The sequence below is a fragment of the Salvelinus namaycush genome, unplaced genomic scaffold, assembly GCF_016432855.1.
Source record: "Salvelinus namaycush isolate Seneca unplaced genomic scaffold, SaNama_1.0 Scaffold298, whole genome shotgun sequence".
Lineage (NCBI taxonomy): Eukaryota > Metazoa > Chordata > Actinopteri > Salmoniformes > Salmonidae > Salvelinus > Salvelinus namaycush.
This window is the reverse complement of record NW_024059874.1, coordinates 1,349-20,691: the sequence shown is the minus strand read 5'-3', so window position 1 is coordinate 20,691 and position 19,343 is coordinate 1,349. Positions and strand designations below refer to the sequence as shown.

General features: G+C 46.3%; 1 protein-coding gene across 1 annotated transcript in view; it reads right to left on the bottom strand.

Moving 5' to 3' along the window:
• The window catches only part of LOC120039756 (ryanodine receptor 3-like), an 82,532-nt gene extending 63,396 nt beyond the window's left edge, over positions 1-19,136 (bottom strand). Inside the window, exons 1-9 of the mRNA XM_038985142.1 lie at positions 18,938-19,136; positions 17,851-18,034; positions 16,105-16,210; positions 15,111-15,231; positions 13,234-13,403; positions 9,064-9,284; positions 8,678-8,768; positions 6,517-6,657; positions 396-559 (exon numbers count right to left, since the gene is read on the bottom strand). Coding sequence (XP_038841070.1) covers positions 396-559; positions 6,517-6,657; positions 8,678-8,768; positions 9,064-9,284; positions 13,234-13,403; positions 15,111-15,231; positions 16,105-16,210; positions 17,851-18,034; positions 18,938-19,136 — 1,397 coding nt within the window. The remainder of the gene's footprint in view (positions 1-395; positions 560-6,516; positions 6,658-8,677; positions 8,769-9,063; positions 9,285-13,233; positions 13,404-15,110; positions 15,232-16,104; positions 16,211-17,850; positions 18,035-18,937) is intronic.
• Between the last annotated feature and the right edge of the window lie 207 nt (positions 19,137-19,343).

The following is a 19,343-nucleotide window of genomic DNA, read 5'->3' as shown; positions in this document are numbered from 1 at the left end:
ACTGTGGTGGGATTAACAACAAGTTTATCTTTAAAATGGTGTAAAATACTTGTATGTCAGAGGAATTTTATTATGAGATTTCTGTTGTTTTGAATTTGGCGCCCTGCACTTTCACTGGCTGTTGTCATATCGATCCCGTTAATGGGATCCCAGCCATAAGAAGTTTTAACTGCCTTGTTCAGGGGCAGAACAACAGATTTGTACCTTGTCACCTCAAGGATTCGAACTTGCAACCTTTCGGTTACAACCCCAACGCTCTAACCACTAGGCTACCCTGCCGCCCCGTGGTGTGCAGGGTCTGCTAATTGTGTGCTAATTAGGGTAATTCACTATGCAAGGGGTTCAATAACACCTATTAAATGTCAAAACCTCTTTCTCTGTCCCAGGCCACTCACTTGGCAGTGTTGATGGGTTTGGGGTCGAAGTTGCCGTGTGCGTCCACTGATAACTGCTTCTCCAGGGTGACACCGGGGCTGGCATCCATATAGTCAGGTGGTAATGCCCCAGCAATGGCACTCAGACAGGCCATGGCAGTCTTGAACAGGTCAGAGTCAAACTTCTGTATGGGGAAGACAGAGGGGAGAAAACAGAGACAGGGGGAGACAGTGGGTGAGGGGAGCGCTGTACTCAGATTATTCCATGGTGTGCTTTCGCTGTAAAGCTTTTTTGAAATCTGACACAGCGGTTGCATTAAGGAGAAGTATATATTTAATTCCATGCATAACACTTGTATTTTCATCAACATTTATGATGAGTATTTCTGTAAATTGATGTGGCTCTCTGCAAAATCACCAGATGTGTTGGAAGCAAAACATTACTGAACATAACGCGCCAATGTAAACTGAGATTTTTGGATATAAATATGAACTTTATTGAACAAAACATACATGTATTGTGTAACATGAAGTCCTATAAGTGCCATCTGATGAAGATCATCAAAGGTTAGTGATTAATTTTATCTCTATTCCTGTTTTTCGTGACTCCTCTCTTTGGCTGGAAAAATGTATTTTTTTGTGACTAGGCACTGACCTAACATAATTGCATGGTGTGCTTTCGTCGTAAAGCCTTTTTGAAATCGGACACTGTGGTGGGATTAACAACAAGTTGATCTTTAAAATGGTGTATAATACTTGTATGTTTGAGGAATTTTAATGGCGCCCTGCACTTTCACTGGCTGTTGTCAAATCGATCCCGTTAACAGGATTTCAGCCGTAAGAAGATAACTAAGCTATATACAGGGGGTACTGCTACCGAGTCAATGTGCGGGGGCACAGGTTAGTCGAGGTAATTTGTACATGTAGGTAGGGGTAAAGTGACTACGCATAGATAATAAACAGCAAGTAGAAGCAGTGTAAAAACAAAGGGGGGGGGGGGGGGGGGGGGGGGGGTCAATTTAAATAGTCCGGGTGGACATTTGATTAATTGTTCAGCAGTCTTATGGCTTGGGGGTAGAATCTGTTAAAGAGCCTTTTGGACCTAGACTTGGAGCTCCGGTACCGCTTGCCATGCGGTAGCAGAGAGAACAGTCTTTGACTTGGGTGACTGGAGTCTTTGACAATTCTTTTGGGCCTTCCTCTGTCACCACCTAGTATATAGGTCCTGACATGAGTGCTACGGGGTGGTAGTCATTTAGGCAGGTTATCTTCACATTCTTGGGCACAGGGACTAAGGTGGTCTGCTTGAAACATGTAGGTATTACAGATTTGGTCAGGGAGAGGTTGAAAATGTCAGTGAAGACACTTGCCAGTTGATCTGCGCATGCTCTGAGGACATGCCCTGGTAATCCGTCTGGTCTGGCCCAGCAGCCTTGTGACTGTTGACCTGTTTAAAGGTCTTACTCACATCGGCTACGGAGAGCGTGATCACACAGTCGTTTGGAACAGCTGGTGCTCTCACGCATGCTTCAGTGTTGTTTGCCTCGAAGCGAGCATAAAAGGCATTTAGCTCGTCTGGTAGGCTTGCGTCACTGGGCAGCTCGTGGCTAGGATTCCCTTTGTAGTCCGTAATAGTTTGCAAGCCCTGCCACATCCGACGAGTGTCAGAGCCGTTGTAGTAGGATTCAATCTTAGTCCTGTATTGACACTTTGCCTGTTTGATGGTTTGTCTGAGGACATAGCGGGATTTCTATAAGCTTACGGATTAGTGTCCCGCTCCTTGAAAGCGGCATCTCTAGCATTTAGTTCGGTGCGCCTGTTGCCTGTAATCCGTGGCTTCTGGTTGGGATATGTACGTACGGTCACTGTGGGGACGACGTCGTCAATGCACTTATTGATGAAGACAGTGACTGAGGTGGTATACTCCTCAATGCCATTGGATGAATCCCGGAACATATTCCAGTCTGTGCTAGCAAAACAGTCCTGTAGCGTAGCATCCACATCATCTGACCACTTCCGTATTAAGCGAGTCACTGGTACTTCCTGCTTTAGTTTTTGCTTGTAAGCAGGAATCATGAGGATAGAATTATGGTCAGATTTGCTAAATGGAGGGTGGGGGATAGCTTTGTACACGTCTCTGTGTGTGGAGTAAAGGTGGTCTCAAGTTTTTCCTCTGGTTGCACATGTGACATGCTGGTAGAAATGAGGTAAAACGGATTTAAGTTTGCCTGCATTAAAGTCCCTGGCCACTAGGAGTGCCACTTCTGGACAAGCATTTTCTTGTTTGCTTATGGCCTTATACAGCTCGTTGAGTTCGGTCTTAGTGCCAGCATCGGTTTGTGGTAGTAAATAGACGACCTTCAAAATTAGCCATGTCATCGTTCAGCCACGACTCGGTGAAACATAAGATATTACAGTTTTTAACGTCCCATTGGTAGGATAGTCTCGACCATAGATCATCCAGTTAATTCTCCAGTCAGTGCACATTGGCCAATAGAACCGATGGTATTGGTGATTTACTCACTCGCCTCTGAATCCTCACAAGGTACCCCGACCTTCTCCCTCTGTATCTCTGCCTTTTCTTCATGGGAATGACGGGGATTTGGGCCTGGTCTCCTGAAAGCAGTATATCCTTCGCGTCGGACTCATTAAAGAAAAAATCTTTGTCCAGTTCGAGGTGAGTAATCGCTATTCTGATGTCCAGAAGCTCTTTTTGGTCATAAGAGACGGTAGCAGCAACTTTATGTACAAAATAAGTTATGAACAATGTGAAAAAACAAACAATATAGCACAGTTGGTTAGGGGCCTGAAAAACAGCAGCCATCCCTTACGGCGCCATTATATCTCCTGCTCTCTTAGACATGGGTAGTTGGGTAAAAATAGGACATGTCTGCTCCTGCAGGGAGCGAGGGGAGCATAACAAAGAAGAGAGAGAGAGAAAAATAGAGAGGAAGACAGAGAGAGAAAGACAAAGAGAGAGAGAAAGACAAAGAGGAGAGAGAGAGAGAGAAAGAGGAGAGAGAGACAAAGAGGAGAGAGAGAGAGAGAAAGAGGAGAGACAGACAGACAGACAGACAGACAGACAGACAGACAGACAGACAGACAGACAGACAGACAGACAGACAGACAGACAGACAGACAGACAGAGACAGACAGAGAGGAGAAACACTCTGCAGAGCCAGAGATCAGTGATCTGTCACATTCTCATAAATTATTCATATTTCAGCGACACTTTAGCTCCGTTCACAGTCTCTCTCTCTCTTCTGCTTCCTAGAGAGACACACTTACTCTTGTGATAAAAAAACCTCAGTCATAATAAAAGCCTCAGTCAAACAGATACTGAACCTGGAAAAAGAAAACCAGATACTGAATCTGGAAACAGAACAACAGTTACTGAACCTGGAAACAGAACAACAAATACTGAACCTGGAAACAGAACAACAAATACTGAACCTGGAAACAGAAAAACAGTTCCTGAACCTGGAAACAGAACAACAGTTCCTGAACCTGGAAACAGAACAACAGTTCCTGAACCTGGAAACAGAACAACAGTTCCTGAACCTGGAAACAGAACAACAGATACTGAACCTGGAAACAGAACAACAGATACTGAACCTGGAAACAGAACAACAGATACTGAACCTGGAAACAGAACAACAGATACTGAACCTGGAAACAGAACAACAGATACTGAACCTGGAAACAGAACAACAGATACTGAACCTGGAAACAGAACAACAGATACTGAACCTGGAAACAGAACAACAGATACTGAACCTGGAAACAGAACAACAGATACTGAACCTGGAAACAGAACAACAGTTCCTGAACCTGGAAACAGAACAACAGTTCCTGAACCTGGAAACAGAACAACAGTTCCTGAACCTGGAAACAGAACAACAGTTCCTGAACCTGGAAACAGAACAACAGTTCCTGAACCTGGAAACAGAACAACAGTTCCTGAACCTGGAAACAGAACAACAGTTCCTGAACCTGGAAACAGAACAACAGTTCCTGAACCTGGAAACAGAACAACAGTTCCTGAACCTGGAAACAGAACAACAGATACTGAACCTGGAAACAGAACAACAGATACTGAACCTGGAAACAGAACAACAGATACTGAACCTGGAAACAGAACAACAGATACTGAACCTGGAAACAGAACAACAGATACTGAACCTGGAAACAGAACAACAGTTACTGAACCTGGAAACAGAACAACAGTTACTGAACCTGGAAACAGAACAACAGTTACTGAACCTGGAAACAGAACAACAGTTCCTGAACCTGGAAACAGAACAACAGTTCCTGAACCTGGAAACAGAACAACAGATACTGAACCTGGAAACAGAACAACAGATACTGAACCTGGAAACAGAACAACAGTTACTGAACCTGGAAACAGAACAACAGTTACTGAACCTGGAAACAGAAAAACAGTTACTGAACCTGGAAAGACAGGTTTCTGAAAACACCCAGTGCTTAAATTGAGCAGGGACCTATTTGCCAGGATCCAGGCCCTTTTGTGGCATGAAAAAAAAAAAATTCAGCCCTCGCCTGATATTTTAAGAATTGATTCGGGTTGGGCTCCGGACTATAACTCCAGATTGTGATGGTTTTTACATGTAAGCCAGTCAGACGTATAGGCATGTACCGTAAGACTTTAAGCCTCCATTAGCATTATACACAGTGCCTTCGGAAAGTATTCAGACTCCTTGACTTTTTATACATTTTGTTACGTTACAGCCTTATTCTAAAATGTATAAAATAAATAAAAATCCTTAGCAATCTACACACAATACCCCATAATGACAAACAAAAACAGTTTTTTTTATTTGAATGGAAATGTATTAAAACTCTAAAACAGAAATACATAATTTACATAAGTATTCAGACCCTTTGCTATGAGACTTGAAATTGAGCTCAGGTGCATCCTGTTTCCATTGATCATCCTTGAGATGTTTCTACAACTTGATTGGAGTCCACCTGTAGTGAATTCAATTGATTTGACATGATTTGGAAAGAAACACACCTGTCTATATAAGGTCCCACAGTTGACAGAGCATGTCAGAGCAAAAACCAAGCCATGAGGTGGAAGGAATTGTCTGTAGACCTCTGAGACAGGATTGTGTTGAGGCACAGATCTGGGGAAGGGTACCAAAACATTTCTGCAGCATTGATGGTCCCCAAGAACACAGTGGCACCCATCATTTTTAAATGGAAGAAGTTTTGAAACACCAAGACTCTTCCTAGAGCTGGCCAGACGGAAGCTACTCTTCAGTAAAAGGCACATGACAGTCCACTTGGAGTTTGCCGAAAGGCATCTAAAGACTCTCAGACCATAAGAAACAAGATTATCTGGTCTGATGAAACCAAGATTGAACTATTTGGCCTAAATGCCAAGTGTCACGTCTGGAGGAAACCTGACACCATCCCTACAGTGAAGCATGGTGGTGGCAGCATCATGCTTTGGGAATGTTTTTCAGTGGCAGGAACTGGGAGACTAGTCAGGATCGAGGCAAAGATAAATTGAGCAAAGTACAGAGAGATCCTTGATGAAAACCTGCTCCAGAGCACTCAGGACCTCAGACTGGGGCGAAGGTTCACCTTCCAACAGGACAACGACCCTAAGCACACAGCCAAGACAAGGCCGGAGTGGCTTCGGGACAAGTTCCTGAATGTCCTTGAGTGGCCCAGCCAGAGTCCAGACTTGAACCCGATCTCTGGAGACACCTGATAATAGCTGTGCAGTAACGCTCCCCATCCAAGTTGACAGAGCTTGAGAGGATCTGCAGAGAAGAATGGGAGAAACTCCCCAAATACAGGTGTGCCCAAGCTTGTAGCGTCATACCCTAGAAGACTCGATGCTGTAATAGCTGCCATAGGTGATTCAACAAAGTACTGAGTAAGGGGTCTGAATACTTATGTAAATGTAATATTGCAGTTTTTTATTTTTAATACATTTGCAAAATTATGGGGTATTGTGTGTAGATTGATGAATCAATTTTAGAATAATGCTGTAACGTAACAAAATGTGGAAAAAGTCAAGGGGTCTGAATACTTTCCCGAAGGCACTGTAAAAGCAGTCCTGAGGGAGAACAAAGGGTTTGTAGATTACACATAACAGTATCATCCGTACCTTTGTTGAGAGCGAGTCGAATATTCCCCAAAAGAGTTTCTTGGTGAGCAGCAGTTCTTCCTCTGAGGCCATGCCGGAGCTCCCCAGCCCTGAGGGAAGACAGTAGTACTTCCAGCTCTGCTCATAGTGTTCAGTCAGCAGCTGGAGGAAACACAAAGGAGAGGTCAGTATCCCAGAAACCCTTCCAGGTGGTAGCCACTAGTGGAATGTAAGATGATGAGAGGAAATGAAGATGAATCATTTTGGTGGTGGGTGGTCAGAAGTTGGAGGAAATAAATTCAGAAAAGAGTTAACATATATCCCTCCCACTGATTCTAAATTCAGAAAAGAGTTAACATATCTCCCTCCCACTGATTCTAAATTCAGGTATTTGTACCCCTGTCTTCTTCCAAACGGTTGGAAGCCAATTAAGTATTCAAATGAATATCCTGTTAAGATTCTGCAAACGAACGTACATGTAGGTAAACGTCTGTTTCCTGTTTAAATGAATGTTCTAGGTACAGTATGTACTCGGAATGTACTTGTACTAGATACCGTGTTATCAGCTAGGAGTGAGACAGACGTGTCATCAGACAGCGGTCACACCTACAGTATATCAGCCCCCCCCCCCACACCCAGGGGAAAGAGAGAGACAGGAAACTACAACTAGTAGAAACTGAGATGAAGAGATTAAGTGAAGACTTCTTGTTTATGTGAGCAGAGGGAGGGAGAGAGGGAGAGGAGGGAGGGAGAGGAGGGAGGGAGAGGAGGGAGGGAGGCAAGGGGTGTCAACCGAGCTGTTCTCAACCATAACAACAAGGGGGGGGGGGGGGGGACTAGTGTTGACAAACCCTCAGGCCACTTACGGTACTCTGTGAGTATTGGATCTTACCCTAAGTGGCATCTTGCAGTACTCTGTGAGGATGGGATCTTACCCTGAGTGGCATCTTGCAGTACTCTGTGAGAATGGGATCTTACCCTGAGTGGCATCTTGCAGTACTCTGTGAGAATGGGATCTTACCCTGAGTGGCATCTTGCAGTACTCTGTGAGGATGGGATCTTACCCTGAGTGGCATCTTGCAGTACTCTGTGAGAATGGGATCTTACCCTGAGTGGCATCTTGCAGTACTCTGTGAGGATGGGATCTTACCCTAAGTGGCATCTTGCAGTACTCTGTGAGGATGGGATCTTACCCTGAGTGGCATCTTGCAGTACTCTGTGAGAATGGGATCTTACCCTGAGTGGCATCTTGCAGTACTCTGTGAGGATGGGGTCTTACCCTGAGTGGCATCTTGCAGTACTCTGTGAGGATGGGGTCTTACCCTGAGTGGCATCTTGCAGTACTCTGTGAGGATGGGATCTTACCCTGAGTGGCATCTTGCAGTACTCTGTGAGGATGGGGTCTTACCCTGAGTGGCATCTTGCAGTACTCTGTGAGGATGGGGTCTTACCCTGAGTGGCATCTTGCAGTACTCTGTGAGGATGGGATCTTACCCTGAGTGGCATCTTGCAGTACTTTGTGAGAATGGGATCTTACCCTGAGTGGCATCTTGCAGTACTCTGTGAGGATGGGGTCTTACCCTGAGTGGCATCTTGCAGTACTCTGTGAGGATGGGGTCTTACCCTGAGTGGCATCTTGCAGTACTCTGTGAGAATGGGATCTTACCCTGAGTGGCATCTTGCAGTACTCTGTGAGGATGGGGTCTTACCCTGAGTGGCATCTTGCAGTACTCTGTGAGGATGGGATCTTACCCTGAGTGGCATCTTGCAGTACTCTGTGAGGATGGGGTCTTACCCTGAGTGGCATCTTGCAGTACTCTGTGAGGATGGGGTCTTACCCTGAGTGGCATCTTGCAGTACTCTGTGAGGATGGGATCTTACCCTGAGTGGCATCTTGCAGTACTTTGTGAGAATGGGATCTTACCCTGAGTGGCATCTTGCAGTACTCTGTGAGAATGGGATCTTACCCTGAGTGGCATCTTGCAGTACTCTGTGAGAATGGGATCTTACCCTGAGTGGCATCTTGCAGTACTTTGTGAGAATGGGATCTTACCCTGAGTGGCATCTTGCAGTACTCTGTGAGGATGGGATCTTACCCTGAGTGGCATCTTGCAGTACTCTGTGAGAATGGGATCTTACCCTGAGTGGCATCTTGCAGTACTCTGTGAGGATGGGGTCTTACCCTGAGTGGCATCTTGCAGTACTCTGTCAACAAGGGAACATCAAACATCAGACGTCTCAGCAGCTGCTGCATCATGGAGGGACGCAGGTGTCTGTAGGGCAGCAGGGGAAGAGAAACGTGATTGACACATACAGTCAAATATGAGGATATCTCAGGTTGGAATATAAGACTCTGACTAGTAATTCTGGAATACCAGTGAATTTTGTGAAAATTAATGGAATTTTGCAACCCTAGCTTTGACCTAAAGCTACCACATATTCGTCGACAACTGGAACCCCAATAGTTACAGGAGACTCCAGGACATCAGCACGGCCTTAGAGGTACACGGAGGGGTTTTAGGGGACTGAGAGGTTCATAACATGGTGTGAGTCTTTATTAATACTTACTTGCAGATGGCGAGCAAACACTCCTCGATAGAGTCTCTTTGGGCCTTGGTGAGGGAGCGTCCCTTGGACAGCCGATAGATAGTGTGGAGCGTAGAGTCAATGAGTGCCGCGTAGTGCTCCGTACCCGAGAACTGGTCAGCACACCTAGTCAGCAGGGGAAGCAGGGCCGAACCGATGTACCTGTTCATGGCTAGAGCGGTCTCTGTGGTGCTTAACACATCCTAGAGCCAGAGGACAGAATTTACATGAGAGTGAATGAGAGCGGACAGACCAGAGGCTGGATTTCTTGACTCAATTCCTTTGAGTCGGGTTATTTATGGTTCAGTTTCTCCCTAAAGCATCAAGACAGCGCCCACAAACTACTGGTAATGGACTGGTTCTGGACGTCTACAGGCGATTATGTGTTCCAACCTAGCACTAACCCAGCACTAACCCAACTAACCACTGTAAAACAACAACGACTAACCACTGTAAACAACAACGACTAACCACTGTAAACAACATCGACTAACCACTGTAAACAACATCGACTAACCACTGTAAACAACATCGACTAACCACTGTAAACAACATCGACTAACCACTGTAAACAACATCTACTAACCACTGTAAACAACATCTACTAACCACTGTAAACAACAACGACTAACCACTGTAAACAACAACGACTAACCACTGTAAACAACAACGACTAACCACTGTAAACAACAACGACTAACCACTGTAAACAACAACGACTAACCACTGTAAACAACAACGACTAACCACTGTAAACAACATCGACTAACCACTGTAAACAACATCGACTAACCACTGTAAACAACATCGACTAACCACTGTAAACAACATCTACTAACCACTGTAAACAACATCTACTAACCACTGTAAACAACATCTACTAACCACTGTAAACAACATCTACTAACCACTGTAAACAACAACTACTAATCACTCTAAACAACAACGACTAACCACTGTAAACAACAACGACTAACCACTGTAAACAACAACGACTAACCACTGTAAACAACAACGACTAACCACTGTAAACAACATCGACTAACCACTGTAAACAACATCGACTAACCACTGTAAACAACATCGACTAACCACTGTAAACAACATCGACTAACCACTGTAAACAACATCGACTAACCACTGTAAACAACATCTACTAACCACTGTAAACAACATCTACTAACCACTGTAAACAACATCTACTAACCACTGTAAACAACATCTACTAACCACTGTAAACAACATCTACTAACCACTGTAAACAACAACTACTAACCACTGTAAACAACAACTACTAACCACTGTAAACAACAACTACTAATCACTCTAAACAACAACTACTAATCACTGTAAACAACTACTAACCACTGTAAACAACAACTACACCCCACTGTAAACAACTACACCCCACTGTAAACAACTACACCCCACTGTAAACAACTACACCCCACTGTAAACAACTACACCCCACTGTAAACTACTAATCACTGTAAACAACTACTAATCACTGTAAACAACAACTACTAACCACTGTAAACAACTACTAATCACTGTAAACAACAACTACTAACCACTGTAAACAACAACTACTAACCACTGTAATCAACACCTATCCACTATAAACAACTATTAGTGTCACGACTTCCACCGAAGTCGGTTCCTCTCCTTGTTCGGGCGGCGTTCGGCGGTCGGCGTCACCTGTCTTCTAGCCATCATCGATCCATTTTCCATTTATTTCGTTTTGTTTTCCTACACACCTGGTTCTCATTTCCCTCATTAAGTGTTGTGTATTTAACCCTCTGTTCCCCCCATGTCTTTGTGTGGAATTGTTTGTTTGTAGTGCTTGTGCACATGTTTACTGGTGCGAGTCGGGTTTTGTACCCATGTTGGGTATTTCTTTATGCCGTTGGTTTTGAAATTAAACTGCTCCGGCTATTACCTAGTTCTGCTCTCCTGCGTCTGACTTCACTGCCACCAGTTACGCACCCCTTTACAATTAGAGAGAATCTCAGCACGTGAAGTACACAACCATACATCAAGAGACTGTTTGGTTCCCCCTGTGAGTCAGATAATATCCCTGAGGTCACATCTAAGGCAGACTGTTTGGTTCCCCCTGTGAGTCAGATGATATCCCTGAGGTCACGGTGACATCTAAGGCAGACTGTTTGGTTCCCCCTGTGAGTCAGATGATATCCCTGAGGTCACGGTGACCCCTAAGGCAGACTGTTTGGTTCCCCCTGTGAGTCAGATGATATCCCTGAGGCCACGGTGACCCCTAAGGTAGACTGTTTGGTTCCCCCTGTGAGTCAGATGATATCCCTGAGGCCACGGTGACCCCTAAGGTAGACTGTTTGGTTCCCCCTGTGAGTCAGATAATATCCCTGAGGTCACGATGACCCCTAAGGCAGACTGTTTGGTTCCCCCTGTGAGTCAGATAATATCCCTGAGGTCACGGTGACCCCTAAGGCAGACTGTTTGGTTCCCCCTGTGAGTCAGATAATATCCCTGAGGTCACGATGACCCCTAAGGCAGACTGTTTGGTTCCCCCTGTGTGCCAGATAATATCCCTGAGGTCACGATGACCCCTAAGGCAGACTGTTGTAGCAGGTATTGAGATAAATGGCAACTGTCAGCATCACTTTCTCTCTCTCTCCCAAAGGATTATGGGTAAATGCAATTACAGAGGTCCGTCCCATGGCGATGGTCTCCCATTGCTACAGCCTCCGTGCCAGCATGGGGAATACTACTCCTCTCCCTCAGGACAAGACAGAGCTGGGATGAAAGCAGTTTTATCTCCTTTTTCAGAGGATGATGAGTAAAAAAGACCACGCACTAAGATCCAACAGAAGTTTGTTGTGGTGGATCCTCATTTAACTTGATTCACATGGAGAAGCAGCAGTCAATATTTACCCAGTAAAAATAACAACTCATCAACTCTGTGATTGTCGTCATTAGAGTATTTTGATAAACATGTTGTTACACATACACGAAGTCAGTACACGCTATGGGGAGAGGATTAATTAACACATATATTGATTGATTGGTGATTGATATATGAATGTTTGTTGTGTTTTCTCATCGTCTGACTGACTGACGACAGACCGAACGAAGGCTCAGTCCTACAGTGTCCAGGAAAGACTGACTGACTGGTTCACTGACTGACTGGCTGGCTGGCTGACTGACTGACTGACTGGCTGACTGACTGGCTGACTGGCTGACTGACTGGCTGGCTGGCTGACTGACTGACTGAATGACTGACTGACTGACTGGTTCACAGACTGACTGACTGGTTCACAGACTGACTGAGTTGTTCACTGACTGACTGACTGGCTGACTGGCTGGCTGACTGACTGAATGGCTGGCTGACTGACTGACTGACTGACTGACTGGTTCACAGACTGACTGACTGACTGACTGACTGGTTCACTGACTGACTGACTGGTTCACTGACTGACTGACTGGTTCACTGACTGACTGACTGGTTCACTGACTGACTGACTGGTTCACTGACTGACTGACTGGTTCACTGACTGGTTCACTGACTGACTTGCTGGCTGGTTCACAGACTGACTGAGTGGTTCACAGACTGACTGACTGGCTGACTGACTGGTTCACTGACTGACTGGCTGGCTGACTGACTGACTGGTTCACTGACTGACTGACTGGTTCACTGACTGACTGACTGGTTCACTGACTGACTGACTGACTGGTTCACTGACTGACTGACTGACTGGTTCACTGACTGACTGACTGGTTCACTGACTGACTGACTGGTTCACTGACTGACTGACTGACTGACTGACTGGTTCACTGACTGACTGACTGACTGGTTCACTGACTGACTGGTTCACTGACTGGCTGACTGACTGGTTCACTGACTGGCTGACTGACTGGTTCACTGACTGACTTGCTGGCTGGTTCACTGACTGACTGAGTGGTTCACAGACTGACTGACTGGTTCACTGACTGACTGGTTCACTGACTGGCTGACTGGTTCACTGACTGGCTGACTGACTGGTTCACTGACTGACTGGCTGGCTGACTGACTGACTGGTTTACTGACAGACTGACTGGTTCACTGAGTAACTGACTGGTTCACTGACTGGTTTACTGACTGAAGGACTGATAGATTGATTTGTCTCTCCTACTCACCGTGTCCAGGGAGGCGGAGGCGCGGAGGTCAGGCAGGAAGCCCACCTCCAACAGGTGTAGCAGGAAGCTTTGGTCCTCCACGCCGTACACACGGTCCAGAAACAACACCATGGGGGCCTTGTGGTCCGGACAGAAACTAGCCGACATGTCTGGCTCTGTCACACTACCGTCTGGGGGTGGAGGAGTAGGTACAGGAGGAAGAGGGGGAGATAGAGGAGGAGGTAGAGGAGGAGATAGAGGAGGAGGTAGAGGAGGAGATAGAGGAGATAGAGGAGGAGGTAGAGGAGGAGATAGAGGAGGAGATAGAGGAGGAGATAGAGGAGGAGATAGAGGAGGAGATAGAGGAGGAGGTAGAGGAGGAGGAAGAGGAGGAGGTAGAGGAGGAGGAAGAGGAGGAGGTAGAGGAGGAGGAAGAGGAGGAGGTAGAGGAGGATGTAGAGGAGGAGATAGATGAGGAGGTAGAGGAGGAGATAGATGAGGAGGTAGAGGAGGAGATAGAGGAGGGGGTAGAGGAGGGGATAGAGGAGGAAGATGAGGTGGTAGAGGAGGCAAAGGAGGAGGTAGAGGAGGAGATAGAGGAGGAGATAGAGGATGATATAGAGGAGGTAGTGGAGGAGGTAGAGGAGGAAGAGGAGGAGGTAGAGGAGGAGATTGAGGAGGGGGTAGAGGAAGAGATAGAGGAGGAAGAGGAGGAGGTAGAGGAGGAGATAGAGGAGGGGGTATAGGAGGAAGAGGAGGAGATGGAGGAGGTAGAGGAGGAGGAAGATGAGGTAGAGGAGGAAGATGAGGAGGAGGTAGAAGAGGAGGAAGAGGAGGAGGAGGAAGGGGATGTAAAGGAGTTAGAGGAGGAAGAGCAAGTATAAGAGGAGGTAGAGGAGGAGGAGGAAGAGGAGGAGGAAGATCAGGTAGAGGATGAGGAGGCAACAAAAATAAACCGATTTATAGAAGGGGTGAGAGGACAGAGGAAGTTAAGTCGTTCCACTAACACAGCATGGTGTCAATGGAAAGATAAGAAAGGAGAAGTGTAGAGCTCAGTAAGGTTTCACATAGAATGAGATGTAACATAATCTACCAGGTTTAATACACGCTGGGAAAAGAAACACGTTATCTGAAAAAACACTGAGTGTATGGAGAGCAGACTAGGACAAGCAGAGAGAAGTCATTTGAAAAAGTAATTTACAGTCTAATGAAGGATCTCTTGGGAGAATACTGTAGGAAACACTGTAGGAAACAGATTATAGAGGGAGAGGGGTGGCAGAAGAAGTTCACTCAATAAGAAAGATACTGTATGCTTTCTCATTAGAACTTATCATGAAGAAATGTTTGCCAAAGAAGTCTATAGTTACTACTCCACTACAAACACATTTTCCGTGCTGCGACTTCATGTACTATAACCAAACATGACAACTTTTAGATAAAGTACAAATTGGTTAAGCGAAGACCTTGCAGTCTGCAGTATTTCTTGTTCAGTGGAAACGTGGACTGAGAAATGGGTAGAGACCTACTCCTCAAGGTGTAAGCAGACAACCCAACCAGGAAAATGTCAGAGCATTTACCTCTGCTGACAGGTTTCGGCTGACAGGTTTCTGTTGTAGCCCAAGATGTGGCTGTGAGTGGAATAGGATATAAAAGCTCTGGCTCCACAAGATGAACCTTCTACTACAGTGTAACATGTGTTTACCATTAAAACACAGCAGGGTCTTGCTAACTAGAATCACATTGTTTACATGTTACTTCACCATTCTTAATCAACAGAGGAATGTTTCCCAACAACTCATTCAAATATCAACCTAAACGTTAGGATTCAAATGTTTTGATACAACCAGTACATGTTAAAATAGGACTTTAATCTGAGCTCTTTAGTCATTAGGTCCTACCTTTATTGACGATGGGCATCTTGAGTGGTATACTGATGATGCCCACCAGGTCTGTGGTAGGAACCAGGGAGCGCAGGATGGCCCGGATACGCAATGCCTCGCCTTTACCCTTGTTGATCAACTGAGAGAGAGGGGGAGAGAGAGGGAGGAGAGGAAGAAGGACAGGAGAGATGGGAGGGATAGGGAGAGAGAGGGGGGGAGGGATAGGGAGAGAGAGGGGGGAGGGATAGGGAGAGAGAGAGGGGGAGGGATAGGGAGAGAGAGTGAGAGAGAGAGAGAGAGAGAGAAAGAGAGAGAGAAAGAGAGAGAGGGATAGGGAGAGAGAAGGAAGGAGGGATAGGGAGAGAGAGAGAGAGGGAGAGAGAGAGAGAGAGGGGGAGGGATAGGGAGAGAGAGAGGGAGGGAGGGATAGGGAGAGAGAGAGGGAGGGAGAGAGAGAAGGAGGGAGAGAGGGAGGGATAGGGAGAGAGAGGAGGGAGAGATAGGGAGAGAGAGAGGGGGAGTGAGAGAGAGAGGGGGAGTGAGAGAGAGAGAGAGAGAGAGGGGGAGTGAGAGAGAGAGAGAGAGAGAGAGAGAGAGAGAGAGAGAGAGAGAGAGAGAGAGAGAGAGAGAGAGAGAGAGAGAGAGAGAGAGAGCAGCACAGTGCATGGAGGACTGTGAACGGAGCTGAAGTGTCGCTGATAATATGTTGATGATGAATCTGGGGGGTAAGGGCAGCATGCCAAACAGACAGAAGACAGGAGAAAGACGAGGCACTGATCTGACTTCTGCAGCTGTGAACAAACCATAAACTTCCTCAGGGTCACCAGAAACATTAGCCCTCACACATCGTTGGTCCGATAACTCAGGACATGTTTAAACAGTTGTTTCTTTTTTCCCATTGACCTTGATGCTGTTTCTCTCAGGTATCTCAAGATTGTATCTCAATGAGACTATGATCAATAAATAAAGGTTTGATAATAAAAAATAAAGAATAAAAGGTGTTGTCACTCACGTGCATCTCAGGGGCGCAGCGTCCCAGCAGGTCAATAAGGGCAGAGTAAAAGGACATGATGGCGTTTCCTGTGTGGGCAACCTCTTCCTCCTCATCCTCACCAGACCTAGGACACAGATAAACAAGTCCCTTCTAATGAGTTGAAAGGTCATCTCTAGATGTACGGCTAAATTCCTCCCTAACTGAATTAATAAAGCTCACGGTTTTAAAAAGCTCCATAGCAGATTGTCAGATTCCACTTCCACCACACCTATCCATCTGCATTTCTTGTAAAATAATTGAATAGAAGCTCAACCTGGAATTAAAGCTCAACCTTGAATTGAAGCTCAACCTTGAATTGAAGCTCAACCTTGAAATTAAAGCTCAACCTTGAAATTAAAGCTCAACCTTGAATTGAAGCTCAACCTTGAATTGAAGCTCAACCTTGAATAGAAGCTCAACCTTGAATTGAAGCTCAACCTTGAATTGAAGCTCAACCTTGAATTGAAGCTCAACCTTGAATTGAAGCTCAACCTTGAATTGAAGCTCAACCTTGAATAGAAGCTCAACCTTGAATAGAAGCTCAACCTTGAATTGAAGCTCAACCTTGAATTGAAGCTCAACCTTGAATTGAAGCTCAACCTTGAATTGAAGCTCAACCTTGAATTGAAGCTCAACCTTGAAAGTAAAGCTCAACCTTGAAAGTAAAGCTCAACCTTGAATTGAAGCTCAACCTTGAATTGAAGCTCAACCTTGAATTGAAGCTCAACCTTGAAATTAAAGCTCAACCTTGAATTGAAGCTCAACCTTGAATTGACCTGGAATTGAAGCTCAACCTGGAATTGAAGCTCAACCTTGAAATTAAAGCTCAACCTTGAATTGAAGCTCAACCTTGAATTGAAGCTCAACCTGTCACGACTTCCGCCGAAGTCGGTCCCTCCTTGTTTGGGCGGCGTTCGACCCACCTTTAATGTTCCATTTGTTTTGTCTTGTCTTCCCACACACCTAGTTTCAATTCCATCATTACATGTTGTGTATTTAACACTATGTTCCCCCCATGTCCTTGTCCCGGAATTGTTTATTGTAGTGCTTGTGCACGTTATTTATTTATCCGTTATTTTACCAGGTAAGTTGACTGAGAACACATTCTCATTTGCAGCAACGACCTGGGGAATAGTTACAGGGGAGAGGAGGGGGATGAATGAGCCAATTGTAAACTGGGGATTATTAGGTGACCGTGATGGTTGAGGGCCAGATTGGGAATTTAGCCAGGACACCGGGGTTAACACCCCTACTCTTACGATAAGTGCCATGGGATCTTTAATGACCTCAGAGAGTCAGGACACCCATTTAACGTCCCATCCGAAAGACTGCACCCTACACAGAGCAGTGTCCCCAATCACTGCCCTGGGGCATTGGGATCTTTGTTTAGACCAGAGGAAAGAGTGCCTCCTACTGGCCCTCCAACACCACTTCCAGCAGCATCTGGTCTCCCATCCAGGGCCTGACCAGGACCAACTGGTCAGTTATGCTGGTGTGCAACGGGTTTTGTTTACCCATTGATGTATGGATCTGTTTACGGTGGTTTTGTTTATTAAACTGCGCCGTTGGAAATCCGTTTTTGCTCTCCTGCGCCTGACTTCTCTGCCGCCAGTAGGCACCCCCTACACAACCTTGAAATGTTTCCATATTCCTTCCACTACTCAATGATCCTATGTTAATTATAAAGGTGTCATCTGATGGTGAGTGATTGAGAGATTGAATTACCCAGAAGGTTCTCCATCGGCTGTAGAGGGCAGGTCCAGAGCAGGGTCCTCAGAAATCTTAATGGCTTCCAGCATGGCCGCCAGCAGGCCGTTGCCCCCCTCTCCCCTCAGGGCGGGACCAAAACACTCCGGACGCCTGATCAGCAGCTTCACCACCGTGTTAGAGTTCTCCTCTACACTCTCACCTGCAGGGAGAGAGGGATGGAGGGAAAAGGAATCAGGGAGGGATGGAGGTGGGGGGGATGGAGTCAGGGAGGGGGAAGGGAGGGGTGGAGAAAGGAGGAGAGCGGCAATTAGGAAAAAAGGAAGGGAGAGAGGTAGGGAAAGAGAAAAGAGAGAGGAAGAGAGAGGAAGGGATTGGGAGAGGTTCATTACTAATTTACATTGAATAAGATAAACAGCCAATCCACCACCAATGGTTTATCCACTTCATCCTCAGAGAGTAACTGGACTTAAAAGCTCTATCTCTCTCTCTCTCTCTGGCCCTCTCTCTCTGCCTCTGGCCCTCTCTCTCTGCCTCTGGCCCTCTCTCTCTGCCTCTGGCCCTCTCTCTCTCTGCCTCTGGCCCTCTCTCTCTCTGCCTCTGGCCCTCTCTCTCTCTGCCTCTGGCCCTCTCTCTCTCTGCCTCTGGCCCTCTCTCTCTCTGCCTCTGGCCCTCTCTCTCTCTGCCTCTGGCCCTCTCTCTCTCTGCCTCTGGCCCTCTCTCTCTCTGCCTCTGCCCCTCTCTCTCTCTGCCTCTGCCCCTCTCTCTCTCTGCCTCTGCCCCTCTCTCTCTCTGCCTCTGCCCCTCTCTCTCTCTGCCTCTGCCCCTCTCTCTCTCTGCCCCTCTCTCTCTCTGCCTCTGCCCCTCTCTCTCTCTGCCTCTGCCCCTCTCTCTCTCTGCCTCTGCCCCTCTCTCTCTCTGCCTCTGCCCCTCTCTCTCTCTGCCTCTGCCCCTCTCTCCCTGCCTCTGCCCCTCTCTCTGCCTCTGCCCCTCTCTCTGCCTCTGTCCCTCTCTCTCTGCCTCTGCCCCTCTCTCTCTGCCTCTGCCCCTCTCTCCCTATTTATCTCTCTCTCTCTCCCTTTGTCTCTTTCTCTATCTGACGTACCGTTGCTGAAGACAGCGAAGCGGAGGAAGGACAGGTATCTCTCTCCCTCTATGGGGTTCCAGCCAATGTCAGGATATCCTTTAGCCAGGAGCATGACACAGCTCTGCAGCCCACAGCCTGCCAGGTAGGTTACCACCTGAATACAGAAACACCTTGGTGAGTCCTTCAGCACTCTACTACACAGTCCATGTGCAATCATCACTCAAGTCAGTCATGCCAGAATCAGGGACTGACAGTGACAGCCTGTATATGTGTATTATATAATGTGCAGGTGAAGTCGAGGGATGTGTATTATATAATGGACAGGTGAGGTTGATGGATGTGTATTCTATAATGGGCAGGTGAAGTCGACAGATGTGTATTCTATAATGGGCAGGTGAAGTCGACAGATGTGTATTCTATAATG